Genomic DNA, 20,355 nt, shown 5'->3' with positions numbered 1-20,355 from the left:
TATAATTTTAGTCATAGTTCAATGTTTTTGATTTTTTTTTTTTCTCTTTTGTTGTCAAGACTAAGAGAGAAAATTTTACTAAAAAAGAAAAAGACTAAGAGAGAAATAGAAAGGAAAAAAATAAAAGATGAAAAAAATTGTTAAGAGCACTCGTTTAAAACTCTATTTTTAAAATGACACTTTTTTAGATAAGTCTCGATATTTTGAAAAATATACTCGTGTAAAGTGATAAACTCTCATAATTTGACACACTAAAAAGTGTTAAATGAAAGAAATAACACCCTCCAAGAAACAACATGGATCACAAATATAAAACACAACAAATTTGTGTAGGAAAAATAAAGAGAATTTCCCCCCTATCCATAAATGCTAAAATTGTTTGTGTCTGGATTTTAGAATGTGAATGGAATTTGTCCGAATTGTGGAATCTGAATGTATTGTATGTATGAATCAGACCCTTTTTCCTCCTTTCTTCCATTTTTTAGAACTTGTAATGTAATATCGACAACTTTGAAGACATGATATATTGATGACTAGGATTGGATTGGTGTTATGGGACTCGATGTCATGAATGAGTCTCTAGTATCCGATCATTCTTAGTAAATTTTCAAAATTATCAACTAGTGGTAGATGATTATCACATCGGTGATCAAATGTGATATAAGTGGTGGTTGACAATGATCAAAGTGGTGGTGAACAACAGTCATAGTGATGGTTGTGGTGACAATGAGGGTTGGAGTGATAGTCAACGAAGATCAATGGTGGTCAATTATTATGGTCATAGTAGAGGTAGGTGGTGGTTGGCTACCAATGGTAATTAGGTGTTGGGGTTAAAACAAACAAAAATTACAAAATATATTTTTGTGGTTTAGGGATCTAACTGAATATTGTTTTCAAATTAAGTAAAAATCAAATTCAACATTTTTACTTAATTACCTCCTAGAATTAATTAATGTATTAATTTTTTTTTTAGTAAAGATAGAGTTATACAGTCAAGTCATTGGATCGCTTCAATCATGATGTTCAACCAATGATCTAGTAATTCGGACAATGACCCGATTAAAGAAATATGTTAGTCATTTCGAGTCAACAAGTTATTTGATGACTAATAACGAAATCTGTTAATGCAATCAATAATTAAGAAAAGAGTGGTATACCTTACTCTTAGAATTCGAACAATAGATAATAGAGAAAAGAATGATACACCTTACAAACATCACCACATAATTTCTATCATCTATAAAGCTACAGCTTCAATGTTTAGGGTGCGTTTGCTTCAGCTTTAAAAAAAATAGATTTTATGACAAAAGAATCTAGAGATTTTTTTTTAGAGATTTTAAAAAAAAAAATCTGAAGTTATTTGTGTTTGCCTACTCTCCATAAAAATCCATTTTTAAAAAATGAGTTCTAACATGTATATGTGTTATCTCCTTGTTGTTGAAAAAAATAGATTTTGAGAAAAAAATCCCAACAGCTTTTCATTTTAGGGTCAAAATAGATTTTTTTGATAAAATGATTTTTCTAAAAATCCTAAACAAACCCTTAAAAATGAAAAAAGTGATTTTTTTAAGGGAAAAAATAGATTTTATTTTGGAAAAAATCAGAAACATACACTTTTGACAACAACTGGCACCAAATACTCACAGCCTATTTGAGATTCTCAGCTACATTGACAAGCAAAGTGCCATCAGCATGCTAAATAAGTATATAAACTTTTGGGATGCAACAAATAGAATATGACATGGCGTTTTGACGAAATCTGTAAAATAACTTTCTCTTTCTTTTCCAGTTTTTTCATTCTTCATTTTTTCCCTTTCTTTTCCAGTTTGGAAGACAGTGTTCCAAGCGAAAAAAGAAAAGGCGGGTAATGATGATCATTAGCAAGGCACAAACCAAATTGCAAGCATTGTATGAGCAGCTAAATCAAAGGAATAACAATTCCAAAAAATAAATAAATAAAAGAAATAAAATGCATTCATAAAATAGGACTTGTTTGATAATACAAGGAATACAGTGTGACAAGCAACGCTCTAGCTCATAAGACAAGGCAAAACAGAAAGCAACCTTGGCTCCTAATTATAAACCACAACATTGATACACACACATAAATAATAACTTGTCTTCTTTGCTTTCCCGCATTGCAGCTCACTTTTACATCACAGAATCTAAATTCCAGTAGAATTTACTTATGGCTCTACAGCTCCTATGTTTGAGGAAATACTGTGGAGCTAGTTACACATAAACATTGTTGTTCTGTTTCACTCGAGCCAGCATTGTTAAGATTCTGCAGGAGGGTTTTGTATGCAGCAAAACCATTTTTTCTGGAAACCAAGTAAAGTCACTCGTGAGAAAAGGTATTTAAGAATTATTATATCTATCTAAGTTTGACAATCAAAACACTACTGAATAAAAAAACAGAAATCTTAAGATTTTCCAATGTTATCTCTTCAGACTTCATAACATACTATATTCCAAAAGTCAACAAATTTTCAGTGCTAGATCAGTGACTAACACCAGACATATTCAGGTGCAATCAAATATAACAGAAGATAAATACTTAAGCTTTCATCTTATCCACAGTTTAATATATGGAATACATATACTTTAATTTTGAATGCAAGAGTGGAACAGAACTTCTTACTCATCTTCTTTTTATTATTAGTCTAGCATATCTTGTCAACATACACAGTAAAATGGTCAGATTGTCATCCTATTGTTTCTCAACTCATTCAAAAAAACATGCATGTGCACACACAATCAGCATTTTTGCATGTTTACAACACGACTCTTCACATTGGCAAAATTATCTCATGATTACTTTTAGACTTATTTGTTCAAAGAACATACCACACGATCAGTATTTTCGGAAGCTTAAAACTAGCCTCTTCAGATGGGGAGAAATATCTCATCTTTAGTTTAATAGGACCATTTGGAAATGTTTATCTAAAGCTTATTTGAACTTCTCTCAAGACATAATGGCTAACGTTACTGTTTGGACATGAGATGTCCATAAGTTATTTCCAACTTATGGACAATAAGCTTTCCTCAATAAACTATGGAAGTTTTTCCAAACGCATCTTATCTAACAAACAGCAGTGCATCTGTGCGTGTCAGTTTTATGTATGTATAAACTAAATAGCATCTTACACTTTGAGGTTTGGCAGGATCTAATGCAGGTTTGCTATGAGGTTCAGTGGCAGTCTTTCCTGGTGACTCAGGATTTCCACCTGTCTTTTTCTCATTCCTTGCCTTATTAAAAATCACTGTGAACCCCTCAGCTGAGGCTGGATCATTGACATCCCATTCACCGAATTTGGGCAGTGGCCGACCGTTATCCTGTAAGATAATCACATTAGCCTATGTAAAATAAAAACTCAACTTTTGAAAATTAATTATTATGCTTATGAACTTGGTAATCATAAACTTCAGAAGTAATTAAATTAGAAAGGAAACCCAATGATGGAATAGATTCTCTACGTACTACAAAAGTTTGATAAATACATGCATCAGAAAATAAAGTCGCGTGCTAGATGCCATTAAGCAGAGAAGAATGAAGACCAAACATAACACTGTAAAATGGTTGTTTTGATTAAAACCAATATTTGGTGTTAAAATAGAACCCCAAAATCCCTATGACCATAGAAATGTTTCTTTGGATTCTTCTGGGTCTAAATGCCCTTTGACATTTATATTGAATCTCCAACAAGTAACTTGTGTCCAATTGCCAACCCCTTTGTTTATTCAAAATTCATGACTCCCTCCCTCAAAGGTCAAGCCATTCCTCTATTTAACAGAAATATAACTACTTCATTGTATCGATGATAATATGCTAAATACAACTGGGGATAGAATTAAAAATGAGGATTAGTTGTTGATGTTTTCACCCTTACTAGAGTATGAACATTTGCATTAGCTTTCCTCCTAGCAAATTCAAAACTGAGTTTTTACAAATAAAAAAGCACAAAACTCAATAGCATCCACCTTCAGGAAGTTAATACCATCAGCAAGCTGTTTTAGCCCACTGCAAATATCACCTTATCCAGCTCGAGCTCAATGATCCACAAAATTACATGGTGTAGACCCATGACCTCCACTACATGATCCAGTAATTGTGGAACCATAATGGTTTTCACCATTAAGCAATCCCAACCTTGTCAATGTCACAAGGAAAAGCAACATCTATATTACACAACATAGCTATCGAGAGGATTGGTCCATTTGGTTTGGTTACAGTCAGTATTAGCAGAAGCAGTGTCCTCCTCTTGGCCCAGCTCCATTCATGAAGCGCATGTCTACCACGATCTGCACCGGGCAGCTCTTCCACACCTTTCCACGCCCAGTGGTTTCTACTAATCCTCCAATATTCCATCTACTGTGGGAGACTTCAAAACATGAGAAAGGCCAGCTCACTAAAACTATCCCTAGGCCAGGTCAAGTCATTAATTGGAGTTTGGACTATACTACTTATAATTACTTGCAAACCATTTCCCGCACGTTTACAAAACATACAAAGTTCTTCTCATATTTCTTTTTGCTTCTAGTTTTCCATACTGTGACCAATAGTCCTCCATTCCTAAATGGTTTAGACTCTCTGGTATCTAAGGGGAATGTTAGAGCAGTCTTGTCGGTTTGGAAAATGAAACAACTTCCATACCATTTCAAATATTTAGGAAGGAAAAACAGGATAACGCCCTATTGCATCGTTTTTGATAGAACACTATGGCGTCGTATTTTATTCATGTAGCCGACCCACTTACTGGGATAAGGCTTGGTTGTTGTATTTGGATAGCTCTCCCTAGTTTATTTGTCTCTCTTCTATAGTTTAATTTTTGAAGTGTTCTTGCTCCGTTCGCACTGACGCTGATTTTCAAGTTATTCGCTCCCTCCTCCCTAGTCCCGGTTTTCCCCATCGAATAAAATTGATATTTTGAAGAGGAAAAAAACGCTTATTCAAGCTGACTTGTTTAAGCAACAATAACTAATGTTTATACTCATATATAAAGAATTTACGAGGCAGGAACACATCACTAGGCAACAATTTAGAAAAGGGTAAGATGAACTAGAACAGGACAACAAAGAGTTCTGGAATTTCAAACCACAAAGAATAAAAAGAATCAGCAAGAAATTATAGCATTTCTGATTTATAAGCACACACATAGCCTTCATCATGATTTATTAATTTCAGGGATGATTGAGAAACCTTATTTGAGCTTATCAAAATAACCACAAGCTATTTTCAGCTTATTTTACTAAGCTCCCTAGTATTCCATAGTTTTTTCTTATTACGGAAACAACATTTACATAAGCACTTAAACGGTATGTTTATCGAAGTTAAACTGTTTATCTAAACATCTCCTTGGAATCAAACAAATACCCAATGATCTAAAAAAGAAAGAAATCTTAATAGTAGCTAAACTGCATATATCAACTAAATTCCACTTCCATTAACCACCCAATTCAATGAAAATTGAATTTTCTGATTCATAAGGATCAAATCACAACGCACACAAGCTCTGTTATAGGATTACAAATCAATTTAAAATTAAAAATAACTTCACCATAAATTGTCACTAGTATAAAATTGCTATATAGTCACACAATTTTTTTTTCTTCAAATTTCAAACTTACCCTGTCACCCAATTTTAAAATCCAGAAATCAAAATAAATCAAAATCATAGCTAAAAAATGTCAAATTAACCACAAAAATAATAAAAATGAAAATATAAATCAGTGATTGTTGAATCACATACAACAGCACAATATAATTATCACAATCAAATAAAAAATAAATTACATAAATAGATAAATAAATAATTGATTAAGGTAAGAAAAAGACGTACCGACATGAATACGTCGAGAGAGGAAAGATTTTCGTATGAACAGAAAAGGAATGAGAAAAGTGCAATAAATAAAAAGGAATCGGAAAATTCTGCGAAAGAGAGAGAGAGTTATGAAGAAGACGACTTTAGAGTGAGTAGTGCATAGGGAGTATGAATGATTTGGGCCGAAAATTGGGCCTAACGGTGTTTTTAAGAACGGCGTTGTGTTTTCGACGGTGACAGTTAGATTTAGCGTCATCCGTGACGTGGAAGGGGAAAAGTAACGGGGTTGTGAGCTGGCAAACGGTAACGACGTGCGTGGTTGTTTGTTTCTAGTTTCCTTTCTTCCAAGGCTACAAGTACAACTTGCTTCTACCTCATTTTTTGTTAACAAGACCTCTCCCATAAACATATCGTCCTTATAAAAACTACATAATTAATTGGTTTGCAGGTTTTTTAATTGTGTTGCAGAATGCAAGATTAAGTTGTTTGTTTTAGAGGTTTAAGAGTGATTAGGGTATCATTGAATCTCCTCTACTTCTTTGTTTGAATTAATTCGGTTAACTATTTGTTTATGATATGCCTTAATAAATGTGAATTAGAATATGATCTCGTGACGTAACGATGTGAGTTTGAGTATTTATCCTCCAACAAATGTTATACTTGCGACGTCCCCAAAAGATGAATCATAACTCTAGTAATCATACTTATTGATTTCATTCAAAATAAATTTATTTCAGAAAATTCGCAATTTACTATTGATCATGTTCGGACAACGGCAGGACAAACAAGTCTTATACCTTAGCCTATTGATCTAGACAAATGATAGTTGAATAACATAGAGATTAAAACATATACAAATTAAATGATGCAATAGAATCATAAACTGAATAAAAAAATTATTAATTGAGTCCAACAAATAAGAAGAGGTTCATTGCGGAACCGTAATCAAGATAGGTTTAGTTACTCATGGTAATATAAATCATTACAAAAGAAAAACATACCCTAAAAAGAATAAGAGTATGATGGAGATCGTATGGATTGAAGCTTCGATGCTTGATCCTTGCTTTGTACCGCTAGGTTTTCGAATAAATAAAAGAGTGTGCAAGAGTCTCTATTTATAATGCATCATTACTCAGGGTTAAGAGAAGAAAACTGAGCTCACCAATCTAGCTTGGAAGACAAGCAAACAACACAAAAAAGCTTGTGCGCAAGGGCACATGAGGTAGCCTTGAATGTTCTCTCATGCGCATGGAGCATAGCCAATGCGCAGGGGCGCATTGGGAAGTAGCTTATGTGCGAATTTTGCAATTTTTGTCCTTTTTTCACGCATTCTTTCATCTTGAAATGCCTTGGAACTTGGAAGAATTTTCTCCATCTTGTATTGTCTTCAAAAACCTTTTAAGAACCATTATTCTTCATTCTTCATATACTTGATTCTTCATGTGATGTCTTGTTTTGTTGATTTACATGATTTCTCAATAAAAAATGTAAGATACTTGCGGCGTTGCATGATCTATAATAAAAGTGAATTACAACGACACGAATGAAAACAATATAAAATGTTACTCAAACCATTGACAATTTCTCTATATGACTCTTATATGCTTTCAATTGCAACGAAAATAACTAAAATTATAGTCTAAAATAACGTAAGTGACTCCTTCATCATACTGATATGTCGCAACATTGTAGCTTCCTACATCGCCAGATTGTGTCTTTTGATAAATTCTCCTATGAGTTGTTAGCCATTCAATCTCCCTCTAACTATAATTTTTGGAGCCAGCTCATATACACTTGTTGATCTATACTGAGATATCTTCAGCGATGTATGTAACGCCCACTTTCGTTTAATCGTTTATTTAATCGAGTTTAGGCAATTATATTATAATTATATAATATATGCATGATTTTGATATGTTTTGATGAATTTTGATGATTTGATTGATGACGTGTTAAGTTATGAGTTTTGGAGGATTTGATAAGATTAGAGAAGTTATTTTATTGTTAAATAAAATAAAGATTTGAAAAATATTTAGTTGAGGGCTGTTTTGATATTTTAGATAGTTTTGGGGGAGAAAGTGAGATAAGATAAGTTATTAGAAAGAGATATAAATAGGAGAGGACCTAATATTTTTAGAAACTCATTGTACGTGAAAACTTTTGGAAAAGGGAGAAAAAGCTTAGAAGGGAGAAGAGCATAGAGAGAGCTGCGATTTCTTCATAACCAGGTAAGGGTGAGACTAATAATTCAATAGCATTGATTGTTGTAATTCTGATGATTAATTGACAAAGTTAGGATTGATTTAGAGAAGTTTTGGAATTAGGTCAAAACCCTAAAAATTGATGATCAAACGGTAAAACTTGTTTAGATTGATGTAAGAACCGTCCTTTAACCTTAGAATATGTTTAGGATGAATTCTGGAATCAAAATTAGGCTTTGAACCATGTTGTGTGATGGATTTTCGAGAAAAACCCTAGTCTGCCCGTGCTTATGTTCATCGCTCGCCACGGCGAGTGATGATCCTCGCCTCGCGAGTGATGAACTTCATCGCTCGCCACGCGAGCCCCTTTCTTTCGCCTCGCGAGTTGTTTGGTGCAACTCGCCATGGCGAGCAACCTTTCCTCGCCTCGCGAGCTTAGGCAGAGTGCATGTCATATTTCGTGTTTCAACCTTTTTAGTTGAATCTTGTATGCCTTTGAGTACCTGAACATACCTAGCATTGATTAGGAATGAATGTAGGATCAGAGGGAACCCAGAACAAGCTTAGTTTGGGAGTTGAGTGGTACTCGCCACGGCGAGTAAGAACTCTCGCCTCGCGAGTACAACCAGAATGTAGTTTCCTGAGTGTTTGTGCGATCTGTGTCGCACTTGTTGATCAAGAGTGAACCCCTAACTGGTAATGAGACCTAGTGATGTCGTTTAATGCAGACTGTAGAGTTGTTTAAGTTATATTAATAATAATTGAATATGAACTATTGTATTGTATATTCATGCAAGATAAGAAGATGTGATAATGATACAAATTATGTGCTTTGATATAATGATATCATCTTGTTATGTGACCTGTTTATGCTGCTTCCGTTATTTAACTAAGTGCATAATTATATGATGAAGTTTAGCTCCAAATTATTGGATGCATGTTGATAAGTGATTACGATGTTTTGTTCATATGTGTCCATGCATAGCATATCATTGAGCTTAGTCCTCACCACGAAAATTAGGAGTTTTGTCCTCCGCACGTTTTATAGGAGCTTTGTCCTCCGCACGATTAAAGTATATTAATACTTATGATGACGATTGGTACCACATGCATATAAGGAGTCTAGGAGCATTGTCACATTGTCATGATTAAGATGTCTTGTTGATGATGAATGGATATGTGATTACGTGATAAGTGTTCATTGATTATGTTATGTTGTTTATAATGATTGGATATATGATTACGTGATAACTGTTTAACATTTATGCAAAGTTAATAATGGAATGATTATGATGTTAATTTATGATTCGCAATTACATTGATTAATGTTATTTTATTATGAAATCTCACCCCTTCTGCTTGAAAATGTTGCCCTTCGTATGGGTAACTTGCAGGTGATCGTGCTTAGTGTGCAGTTGCCGTCGTGAGTGGCCTTGCCTTCACTGTGTCGTCTAGGTCGCTCTGATACGTAACGGGATGGGGTTTAATGCTATAACATGCTTCATTCTTTTACGTGAACTGCTTATGTTTTGATAAACTCTTTTGAGATACTTGTTGGGCCTGCGTGCCAAAACGTTTATGATTTATGTTTATGACTTTCCGCTGCTATGTTAAAGATATTTGTGAAGGTTAAATTATCATTTAACTGTTTTTGGATTACGTTTCTATGTGATATCCCGTTTATGGTTTTTACTCTGATAATTGTTTATGAAATTTGTATATTGGGAAAACGGGGTGTTACAATTGGTATCAGAGCAGGTTGGTCCGTCCGGTCAATTAGAGAGTCGTGTCGAGTCTTAGTAATATTTATATTACTATCTTATGTTGTTGTTGCTACTTTTGTAGAATCTCAGAAATGGCTGGAAGAAACGATGCTGCGTTAGCTGTTGCTCTACAAGCTGTTGCCCAAGCTGTGGGACAACAACCTAACGTGAATGCTGGTGCGAATGCTGAAGCTAGGATGTTGGAGACGTTCATGAAGAAGAACCCTCCGATTTTCAAAGGACGTTATGACCCTGATGGAGCCCAGACGTGGCTTAAGGAGATTGAGAGGATTTTCCGGGTTATGCAGTGCCTGGAGGATCAGAAAGTGCGGTTTGGTACTCATCAGCTGGCCGATGAAGCTGATGACTGGTGGGTTGCTCTTCTGCCTACTCTTGGGCAGGAGGGAGCTGTTGTGACTTGGGCTGTTTTCAGGAGAGAGTTCCTGAGAAGATACTTTCCGGAAGATGTTCGCGGGAAGAAGGAGATCGAGTTCCTTGAGCTGAAGCAAGGAAACATGTCTGTGACAGAGTATGCTGCCAAGTTTGTGGAGCTGTCAAAGTTCTACCCGCACTACACTGCTGAGAATGCTGAGTTCTCGAGATGCATCAAGTTCGAGAACGGTTTGAGGTCCGACATCAAGAGGGCGATTGGGTACCAACAGCTGAGAGTTTTTCAGGATTTGGTCAATAGCTGCAGGATCTATGAAGAGGATACGAAGGCTCACTACAAGGTAGTGAATGAAAGGAAGGGCAAGGGACAGCAGAGTCGTCCTAAGCCGTACAGTGCCCCTGCTGATAAAGGGAAACAGAAGATGGTCGATGTTAGGCGGCCTAAGAAGAAGGATGCTGCAGAGATTGTGTGTTTCAATTGTGGTGAGAGAGGCCACAAAAGCAACGTCTGCCCTGAGGAAATCAAGAAGTGTGTTCGGTGTGGCAAGAAAGGTCATGTTGTAGCTGATTGCAATCGTACAGACATTGTTTGCTTTAATTGCAACGGAGAGGGTCACATTAGTTCACAGTGTACTCAGCCTAAGAGGGCGCCGACTACTGGTAGGGTCTTTGCTTTGACTGGGACTCAGACAGAGAATGAGGATCGTTTGATCAGAGGTACTTGCTATATTAATAATACTCCTTTAGTTGCTATTATTGATACTGGTGCTACGCATTGTTTTATTGCTTTCGATTGTGTTTCTGCTTTGGGTCTTGATTTGTCTGATATGAATGGAGAGATGGTTGTCGAAACTCCGGCTAAGGGTTCGGTGACTACTTCTCTCGTATGTTTGAAATGTCCTTTGTCTATGTTTGGTCGTGATTTTGAAATGGATTTAGTTTGTCTACCTTTGAGTGGTATGGATGTGATTTTAGGTATGAACTGGTTAGAGTACAACCACGTTCTTATTAATTGTTTTAGCAAGTCAGTACATTTCTCTTCCGTCGAAGAGGAAAGTGGTGCAGAGTTTTTATCTACTAAGCAGCTGAAGCAACTGGAACACGATGGTATCTTGATGTTTTCATTGATGGCTTCTTTATCTGTTGAGAATCAAGCAGTGATTGACAGGTTACCGGTGGTATGTGAATTTCCTGAAGTTTTTCCAGATGAGATCCCTGATGTGCCTCCAGAGAGAGAAGTTGAGTTTTCTATTGATCTTGTTCCTGGAACGAAGCCGGTCTCGATGGCACCTTATCGTATGTCTGCTTCTGAGTTATCTGAGTTGAAGAAACAGTTAGAAGACTTGCTTGAGAAGAAGTTTGTTAGACCAAGTGTTTCACCTTGGGGAGCGCCGGTTTTGCTAGTAAAGAAGAAAGATGGTAGTATGCGATTGTGTATTGATTATCGACAGTTGAACAAGGTAACTATCAAGAATAGGTATCCACTTCCGAGAATTGATGATTTGATGGATCAGCTAGTGGGTGCACGAGTTTTCAGCAAGATTGATTTGAGGTCAGGTTATCACCAGATTAAAGTAAAGGATGAGGATATGCAGAAGACAGCTTTCAGAACGCGTTATGGCCACTATGAATATAAAGTTATGCCTTTTGGTGTTACCAATGCACCTGGAGTGTTTATGGAGTATATGAATCGCATCTTCCATGCATTTTTGGATCGGTTCGTAGTTGTGTTTATCGACGATATTTTGATTTACTCCAAGACCGAAGAAGAACATGCTGAGCATCTGAAGATTGTTTTGCAAGTGTTGAAAGAGAAGAAGCTTTATGCTAAATTGTCTAAGTGTGAATTCTGGTTGAAAGAAGTGAGTTTTCTAGGCCATGTTATTTCTGGTGATGGTATTGCAGTGGATCCGTCTAAAGTTGAAGCGGTATCACAGTGGGAGACTCCAAAGTCCGTTACTGAGATTAGAAGTTTCTTGGGTTTAGCTGGTTACTATAGAAGGTTTATTGAAGGATTTTCTAAGTTAGCTCTTCCGCTAACGCAGTTGACTTGTAAAGGTAAAACTTTTGTGTGGGACGTCCATTGTGAGAAAAGTTTCGGTGAATTGAAGAAGCGTTTGACGACTGCTCCAGTGTTAATTTTGCCGAAGTCAGATGAACCTTTTGTGGTTTATTGTGATGCGTCCAAGTTGGGTTTAGGAGGTGTACTTATGCAAGAAGGTAAAGTGGTAGCTTATGCTTCAAGACAGTTGAGAGTTCATGAGAAGAATTATCCTACGCATGATCTCGAGTTGGCGGCCGTAGTCTTTGTATTGAAGATATGGAGACATTACTTGTATGGTTCGAGATTTGAGGTGTTTAGTGATCACAAGAGTTTGAAGTATTTGTTCGATCAGAAGGAATTGAATATGAGACAGCGAAGATGGCTCGAATTGTTGAAAGATTATGACTTTGGCTTGAATTATCATCCAGGTAAAGCTAATGTTGTTGCAGATGCCTTGAGTAGGAAGACATTGCATATGTCCGCCATGATGGTCAGAGAGTTCGAATTGCTTGAACAGTTTAGAGATATGAGTTTGGTTTGCGAATGGTCACCTCAGAGTGTGAAACTGGGTATGCTGAAGATTGATAGTGAATTTCTGAAAAGTATCAAGGAAGCACAGAAAGTTGATGTAAAGTTTGTGGACTTGTTGATTGCTAGAGATCAGACTGAAGACAGTGATTTTAAAATCGATAATCAAGGTGTGTTGAGATTCCGAGGAAGAATTTGTATCCCAGACAATGAAGAGATTAAGAAGATGATTCTTGAAGAGAGTCATAGAAGTAGCTTGAGTATTCATCCGGGAGCTACGAAGATGTATCATGATTTAAAGAAGATTTTCTGGTGGTCTGGTTTGAAACGAGATGTGGCACAGTTTGTGTATTCCTGTTTAGTTTGTCAGAAGTCGAAAGTTGAGCATCAGAAACCTGCTGGAATGATGGTACCTTTAGACGTGCCAGAATGGAAATGGGGTAGTATATCGATGGATTTTGTGACGAGTTTGCCTAATACTCCTAGAGGGAACGACGCAATTTGGGTTATTGTTGATAGGTTGACGAAGTCAACTCATTTTCTACCGATTAATATTAGTTTCCCTGTTGCCCAGTTGGCAGAGATTTATATCAAGGAGATTGTGAAGTTGCATGGTGTTCCTTCGAGCATTGTGTCAGATAGAGATCCAAGATTTACTTCTAGATTTTGGAAAAGTTTGCAAGAGGCCTTGGGTTCGAAGTTGAGATTGAGTTCGGCGTATCATCCACAGACAGATGGTCAGTCGGAGAGGACAATTCAGTCGCTAGAGGATTTGTTAAGAATTTGTGTTCTTGAGCAAGGAGGAACTTGGGATAGTCATCTTCTGTTGATCGAGTTCACTTATAATAATAGTTATCATTCTAGTATTGGAATGGCACCGTTCGAGGCCTTGTATGGTCGGAGATGCAGAACTCCGTTGTGTTGGTTTGAATCAGGAGAAAGAGTGGTCTTAGGACCAGAGATTGTTCAGCAAACTACTGAGAAAGTTCAGATGATCCAAGAGAAAATGAAGGCGTCGCATAGTCGACAAAAGAGTTATCACGATAAGCGTAGAAAAGATCTTGAGTTCCAAGAAGGAGACCACGTGTTTTTGAGAGTCACTCCTATGACTGGTGTAGGACGTGCTTTGAAGTCAAAGAAGTTGACCCCGAAGTTCATTGGTCCGTATCAGATATTGGAAAGAGTTGGAACGGTGGCTTACCGAGTGGGTTTACCGCCGCATCTTGCGAATTTGCACAACGTTTTCCATGTGTCGCAACTTCGAAAGTATGTTCCGGATCCATCTCATGTGATCCAAAGTGACGATGTGCAAGTTAGAGACAACCTTACGGTAGAGACTTTACCAGTAAGGATTGATGATCGTAAAGTGAAGACGTTGAGAGGCAAGGAAATACCTCTCGTGAGAGTCGTTTGGTCGGGAGCGACTGGTGAAAGCTTGACGTGGGAGCTTGAGAGTAAGATGCTGGAGTCTTATCCAGAGTTGTTTGCTTGAGGTAAATTTTCGAGGACGAAAATCTTTTAAGTGGGGGAGAGTTGTAACGCCCACTTTCGTTTAATCGTTTATTTAATCGAGTTTAGGCAATTATATTATAATTATATAATATATGCATGATTTTGATATGTTTTGATGAATTTTGATGATTTGATTGATGACGTGTTAAGTTATGAGTTTTGGAGGATTTGATAAGATTAGAGAAGTTATTTTATTGTTAAATAAAATAAAGATTTGAAAAATATTTAGTTGAGGGCTGTTTTGATATTTTAGATAGTTTTGGGGGAGAAAGTGAGATAAGATAAGTTATTAGAAAGAGATATAAATAGGAGAGGACCTAATATTTTTAGAAACTCATTGTACGTGAAAACTTTTGGAAAAGGGAGAAAAAGCTTAGAAGGGAGAAGAGCATAGAGAGAGCTGCGATTTCTTCATAACCAGGTAAGGGTGAGACTAATAATTCAATAGCATTGATTGTTGTAATTCTGATGATTAATTGACAAAGTTAGGATTGATTTAGAGAAGTTTTGGAATTAGGTCAAAACCCTAAAAATTGATTATCAAACGGTAAAACTTGTTTAGATTGATGTAAGAACCGTCCTTTAACCTTAGAATATGTTTAGGATGAATTCTGGAATCAAAATTAGGCTTTGAACCATGTTGTGTGATGGATTTTCGAGAAAAACCCTAGTCTGCCCGTGCTTCTGTTCATCGCTCGCCACGGCGAGTGATGATCCTCGCCTCGCGAGTGATGAACTTCATCGCTCGCCACGCGAGCCCCTTTCTTTCGCCTCGCGAGTTGTTTGGTGCAACTCGCCATGGCGAGCAACCTTTCCTCGCCTCGCGAGCTTAGGCAGAGTGCATGTCATATTTCGTGTTTCAACCTTTTTAGTTGAATCTTGTATGCCTTTGAGTACCTGAACATACCTAGCATTGATTAGGAATGAATGTAGGATCAGAGGGAACCCAGAACAAGCTTAGTTTGGGAGTTGAGTGGTACTCGCCACGGCGAGTAAGAACTCTCGCCTCGCGAGTACAACCAGAATGTAGTTTCCTGAGTGTTTGTGCGATCTGTGTCGCACTTGTTGATCAAGAGTGAACCCCTAACTGGTAATGAGACCTAGTGATGTCGTTTAATGCAGACTGTAGAGTTGTTTAAGTTATATTAATAATAATTGAATATGAACTATTGTATTGTATATTCATGCAAGATAAGAAGATGTGATAATGATACAAATTATGTGCTTTGATATAATGATATCATCTTGTTATGTGACCTGTTTATGCTGCTTCCGTTATTTAACTAAGTGCATAATTATATGATGAAGTTTAGCTCCAAATTATTGGATGCATGTTGATAAGTGATTACGATGTTTTGTTCATATGTGTCCATGCATAGCATATCATTGAGCTTAGTCCTCACCACGAAAATTAGGAGCTTTGTCCTCCGCACGTTTTATAGGAGCTTTGTCCTCCGCACGATTAAAGTATATTAATACTTATGATGACGATTGGTACCACATGCATATAAGGAGTCTAGGAGCATTGTGACATTGTCATGATTAAGATGCCTTGTTGATGATGAATGGATATGTGATTACGTGATAAGTGTTCATTGATTATGTTATGTTGTTTATAATGATTGGATATATGATTACGTGATAACTGTTTAGCATTTATGCAAAGTTAATAATGGAATGATTATGATGTTAATTTATGATTCGCAATTACATTGATTAATGTTATTTTATTATGAAATCTCACCCCTTCTGCTTGAAAATGTTGCCCTTCGTATGGGTAACTTGCAGGTGATCGTGCTTAGTGTGCAGTTGCCGTCGTGAGTGGCCTTGCCTTCACTGTGTCGTCTAGGTCGCTCTGATACGTAACGGGATGGGGTTTAATGCTATAACATGCTTCATTCTTTTACGTGAACTGCTTATGTTTTGATAAACTCTTTTGAGATACTTGTTGGGCCTGCGTGCCAAAACGTTTATGATTTATGTTTATGACTTTCCGCTGCTATGTTAAAGATATTTGTGAAGGTTAAATTATCATTTAACTGTTTTTGGATTACGTTTCTATGTGATATCCCGTTTATGGTTTTTACTCTGATAATTGTTTATGAAATTTGTATATTGGAAAAACGGGGTGTTACAATGTATCTTTAGACTCTTTTCCAACGCTACATCTTTTTATATCGATAGCAAGATTTTTCAGCGCTATATCTTTGAACACCTTCACACGACATGTCATTTAAACCAACGCTAGAATGCATAGAAGGTTCCTACAACTCAAATAAACATCAAAAGGTTATTAAAAGGATAAAAGACTAATTAAACTAAATAAAAGCTAAATACACTTTGCATTAACTCAAGGATCAGATATAATGGGAGATAACTCATTTAGTTGTTATATTTTTCTTGTGTATCAGTTACCACATCTTAGTAAATTTTTTAATCTTTTTCGTTATGTGATATGATTATATTGGATAATTATGATATGAGAGAATAAAAGCAACGATTTATAGATTTGTAGGAATTGAACTCAAACGAAAATCCTCATATAGACTAAAACAAAAATGGACAAAATATTATTTAAACCAATATTTTATGTCATATATTATCATGTTAATTCTATAACAATAAACTAATTAATTCTAAATTATTTAACATAAATTATTTTTTTTATTTTTTTTAATTATCCTATATGGGTTTATTTTCATTTTCAGTTAACTTTATGTATGTTTATTTGTAAACATGTGATATAACTAAATCTAAATAATGCTTATTTTTAACATGGAGAACATAGTGAAAAAGCAATTGGTGAAATCATAACTATAATCAACATAATATTGCTATTTATATTTTTCAAAATACTTCTTAGTACATAGTAGTTTTTAGATGTACAAAACTCTATATTCATTAGTGATTTATACTTTCGACCTTCCTTGACATTTCACGTGATTCATGTCGAAATGCAATTGATCATCAGTAAAAACTGATCTTGTCTTGATATAATAAACCAACCTCTCATAAAATTTATCTTTCACTTTTACTAACAACCATTGTAAAACAAAACACAAGAGAAGTCGATGTCGTTTAAATTTTACGGAAACATTAGCTCCTGATAGTATCAAATTTATTTGAAGGATGTAAATATTTTTGTCAAGCATTTTCCCATGCTTGATTTGCATCCTCAATTTCTCTATCCATTGTCACCCGCTCTGCCGCCGCCGCCCTCGTTTTCACCGCCAGGGAAGTGTACGATATTTCCACTGCGGCTCCCTTTTCCACCACTACGAAAGTCTACGACATTTGAACCATAGCCCCATCTTCCACCACTAGGAAATTTTATGACGTTTTCACTTTCACCCTTGTTTTTGTTCCCACCGTCGCCTTGCAAGATTGCACTTATTCCCAACGTATGTGCATATTCATCTACCCCAACATTTGTCTTTGGTTCTTTTGTTTCACCAACTGCAAATAAACAAAAACTTCTTATTAAATATACAAAAAAGAAAAAAATTGTGCATATACGGAAACATTTATATATACATTGTTTTCCATTCTCGAAAGGCATAATTGCTACAACAACGATAAGAAGTTGCACACATATGCACAAGAAACTAAAATACTTGATTTTCATCCTTGCTACATTCAATTAATAACTTTTAGTTAAACATGATGAACACAATTAACAACTATTTATAATGACATTGAGACAATAACAAAAAGAAATTGAGTAGATAGAATATATCGTACACAATAAAAATATATAATATAATCTTTGGCTAGCTAATTGCGAGGATAATGGATCATCATCACTTTAGGATTTATGAAAGGTTAACCAAGGACATATTTGATAACCGAGGTAAGAATTTTTTTTTAAGCAATGACAACTATCAAGTGACTATGATGTTTGATGATTTGTTTAATAAAAATTTACAATTCTTTTTTTTTTTTGGTTGAAATTTGGTAGTAATGGTCAAGTGCAAATTGTTCTTTATTCCACATGATCTATAACATGCAATATACTGAAGAAATTGATATACACACGTATGTAACCATTTATTTTCATCCCTTTTCTTTAAATAATTATTTCCATCTCTTAAATTGAATAACAATAAATCATCATAAATAACCCATAAACAATATAATACATCTTCTTCAATTGAATCCAAGTCTTTTTTTCATCGAACCTACTTTTTTTTTTTTTTTTTTTTTGTCAAGTAGCCTAGTGGCTAAAATTCACACAATTAAATTGTAGAGAAGTGGTTAGACATTTGAAATTTCTTTGCTGAAACTAGAATTACCCGTTCAACATTTTGTCCTTGAAGTTCTTTGTCTGTTTTCTACATGTGGTCAGAAGATCACAAACTATAATATCATAGTTTGATCGAGACAGCTACAGAAGAGGAAAAATCTAATGCGGCTTCTTGGTTCCTCAGTGTCTTTTGTTCTTTAGAGTCTGATGGTCTTTAGAGTTTGTTATTCTTCTAAGTTTATAGGTCTTCATAGTCTGATAGTCTTCAGAGTCTGATATTCTTTTGAGTCTGGACGTCATCAAAGTCTGATGCAATTCTTTTTCTTCCAAGTGACTTTTTTTTTTTGGTCAATTAGCCTAGTGGCTAGAGCTCACACAATTTAATAGTGGAAAAGTGCAATGTCCGGGGTTTGAACCTCAACCCCTGCATATAATATGCAATATCTGAAATTCTAGCACACTTGTTTTAATTAGCTCTATTATGATGTTACGACATTTGCAAAGTTACGATTAATGTTTCAACATCATGCAATAAACATAAATAAAAAACAAGAAAATAAAAGACATGTAAGTAAAGAATACAATGAGTTTGTTGATCCAGTTCGGTGGCAAACACACCTACTCTGGAGGCTACCAAGCCAGGAAGGAAATCCATTAGTTTAGTCATTATTCAATAGCTCTCAGCAAACTCCTCGTTTACACTATATGACCTAGGACCTACCTGTATATACTTCAACCTAGGAACTCCTAGATTTGAGATCCCATCTCACTATCCTAATGGTCAGTCACTGCCCCAGTGACCTATCAGACCTAAACCAAAACAAAGTAGAAGTTACCTTCCAACACAAACAATTAGCACTATGTTTCACAACTTTGGTATAGTACAAAGAGTAATCAATACTCACACACAGTCCTAACAAGTATCACATACGATACAAGAAGAACACACAATAGATTTTAAACTTGCATCACAAACGATACAAAAGCAGAATACATGAAGACTCAAACCTTGAAAATCTAAACTTTTAGAATGACGGCTTGAATGAACAATTAGGTCTTGAAGTCTTCTTTATATACTGAAGCAGTTTGGGCTAAATAATATGTTGGGCTTCAGTAACAATGGAGATCGGTTCAGCTTAATCTGCAAAACAAGAATCAAAAACAAATCTGGAAAGTCCTAAAATGTCGGAACATTTATAGTATCGTTCCAAACAATATTAAATATTTCCTAAAATATAAAATACACTTTAGAAATATTCCACAGCTGATTCTTAGATGACATGCGCGTTGTTTGATCAATAAGTTAAGGAAATATTGTTTCCTTAAACAATAAAGGGCGCACGTATAAACAAGCGAGAACTCAGGCACACTGAACCGTGCTAGGATGTTGGAGGATTGTATCTAACATCTTCCAGAGACGCCTAAACACACGTTGAAACTTTGGTTCCAACTTACAGAACAAGGATATTTGTTTTAGCAACAATGCAGCCAATACAAATACCCAACAGTATCCCTACCAACTGAGCTAAGCTCACAGGGTCGAGTGACTTCCTTTCTTCTGATCCAAAGTGTTGACTTCTGGTTAACATTCTGTTAGATTTTCTACCATATTCTATAGTTGTACCTACTTGAACAAATATTGGCATTTCCAATTGTTCTTTAATACTTTGTTATCATCAAAACTTTGAGGATTTGTACAAAATCAATTTTGTTTCAACAAAAGTTATCAAATGATGATGGCGATGTAGATTACATGTTTAGGTCGATGATTGAAAATAATATGTTACATCTTTGTGTCTGCTCCATTGAAGTGTAATTTGTATTGACGTGTAATAGTGTAATATGTTCGAAA

The 20,355-nt window shown here is 35.7% G+C and overlaps 2 protein-coding genes across 2 annotated transcripts; both read right to left on the bottom strand.

The window, feature by feature from the left end:
* Positions 1 to 1,948: 1,948 nt before the first annotated feature.
* LOC112419906 (protein NOI4) lies at positions 1,949 to 6,000 on the bottom strand. Its single transcript, XM_039831244.1, has 3 exons — positions 5,841 to 6,000; positions 3,148 to 3,336; positions 1,949 to 2,321 (listed from the first exon to the last, which is right to left on the bottom strand). The coding sequence occupies exons 1-3, from the start codon at positions 5,844 to 5,846 to the stop codon at positions 2,277 to 2,279; spliced, it is 240 nt and encodes a 79-aa protein (XP_039687178.1). The 5' UTR covers positions 5,847 to 6,000; the 3' UTR covers positions 1,949 to 2,276.
* An 11,080-nt stretch (positions 6,001 to 17,080) lies between these two features.
* On the bottom strand, positions 17,081 to 17,955 carry LOC25490729 (uncharacterized). Its single transcript, XM_013604610.3, has 2 exons — positions 17,795 to 17,955; positions 17,081 to 17,716 (listed from the first exon to the last, which is right to left on the bottom strand). Exons 1-2 carry the CDS (start codon positions 17,883 to 17,885, stop codon positions 17,445 to 17,447), a joined length of 363 nt encoding a protein of 120 aa, XP_013460064.1. The 5' UTR covers positions 17,886 to 17,955; the 3' UTR covers positions 17,081 to 17,444.
* Positions 17,956 to 20,355: the final 2,400 nt, after the last annotated feature.

The sequence above is a fragment of the Medicago truncatula genome, chromosome 3 (assembly GCF_003473485.1).
Source record: "Medicago truncatula cultivar Jemalong A17 chromosome 3, MtrunA17r5.0-ANR, whole genome shotgun sequence".
Classification (NCBI taxonomy): domain Eukaryota; kingdom Viridiplantae; phylum Streptophyta; class Magnoliopsida; order Fabales; family Fabaceae; genus Medicago; species Medicago truncatula.
Note: the sequence above shows the minus strand (reverse complement) of the source record. Positions and strands in the feature narration are given on the sequence as shown.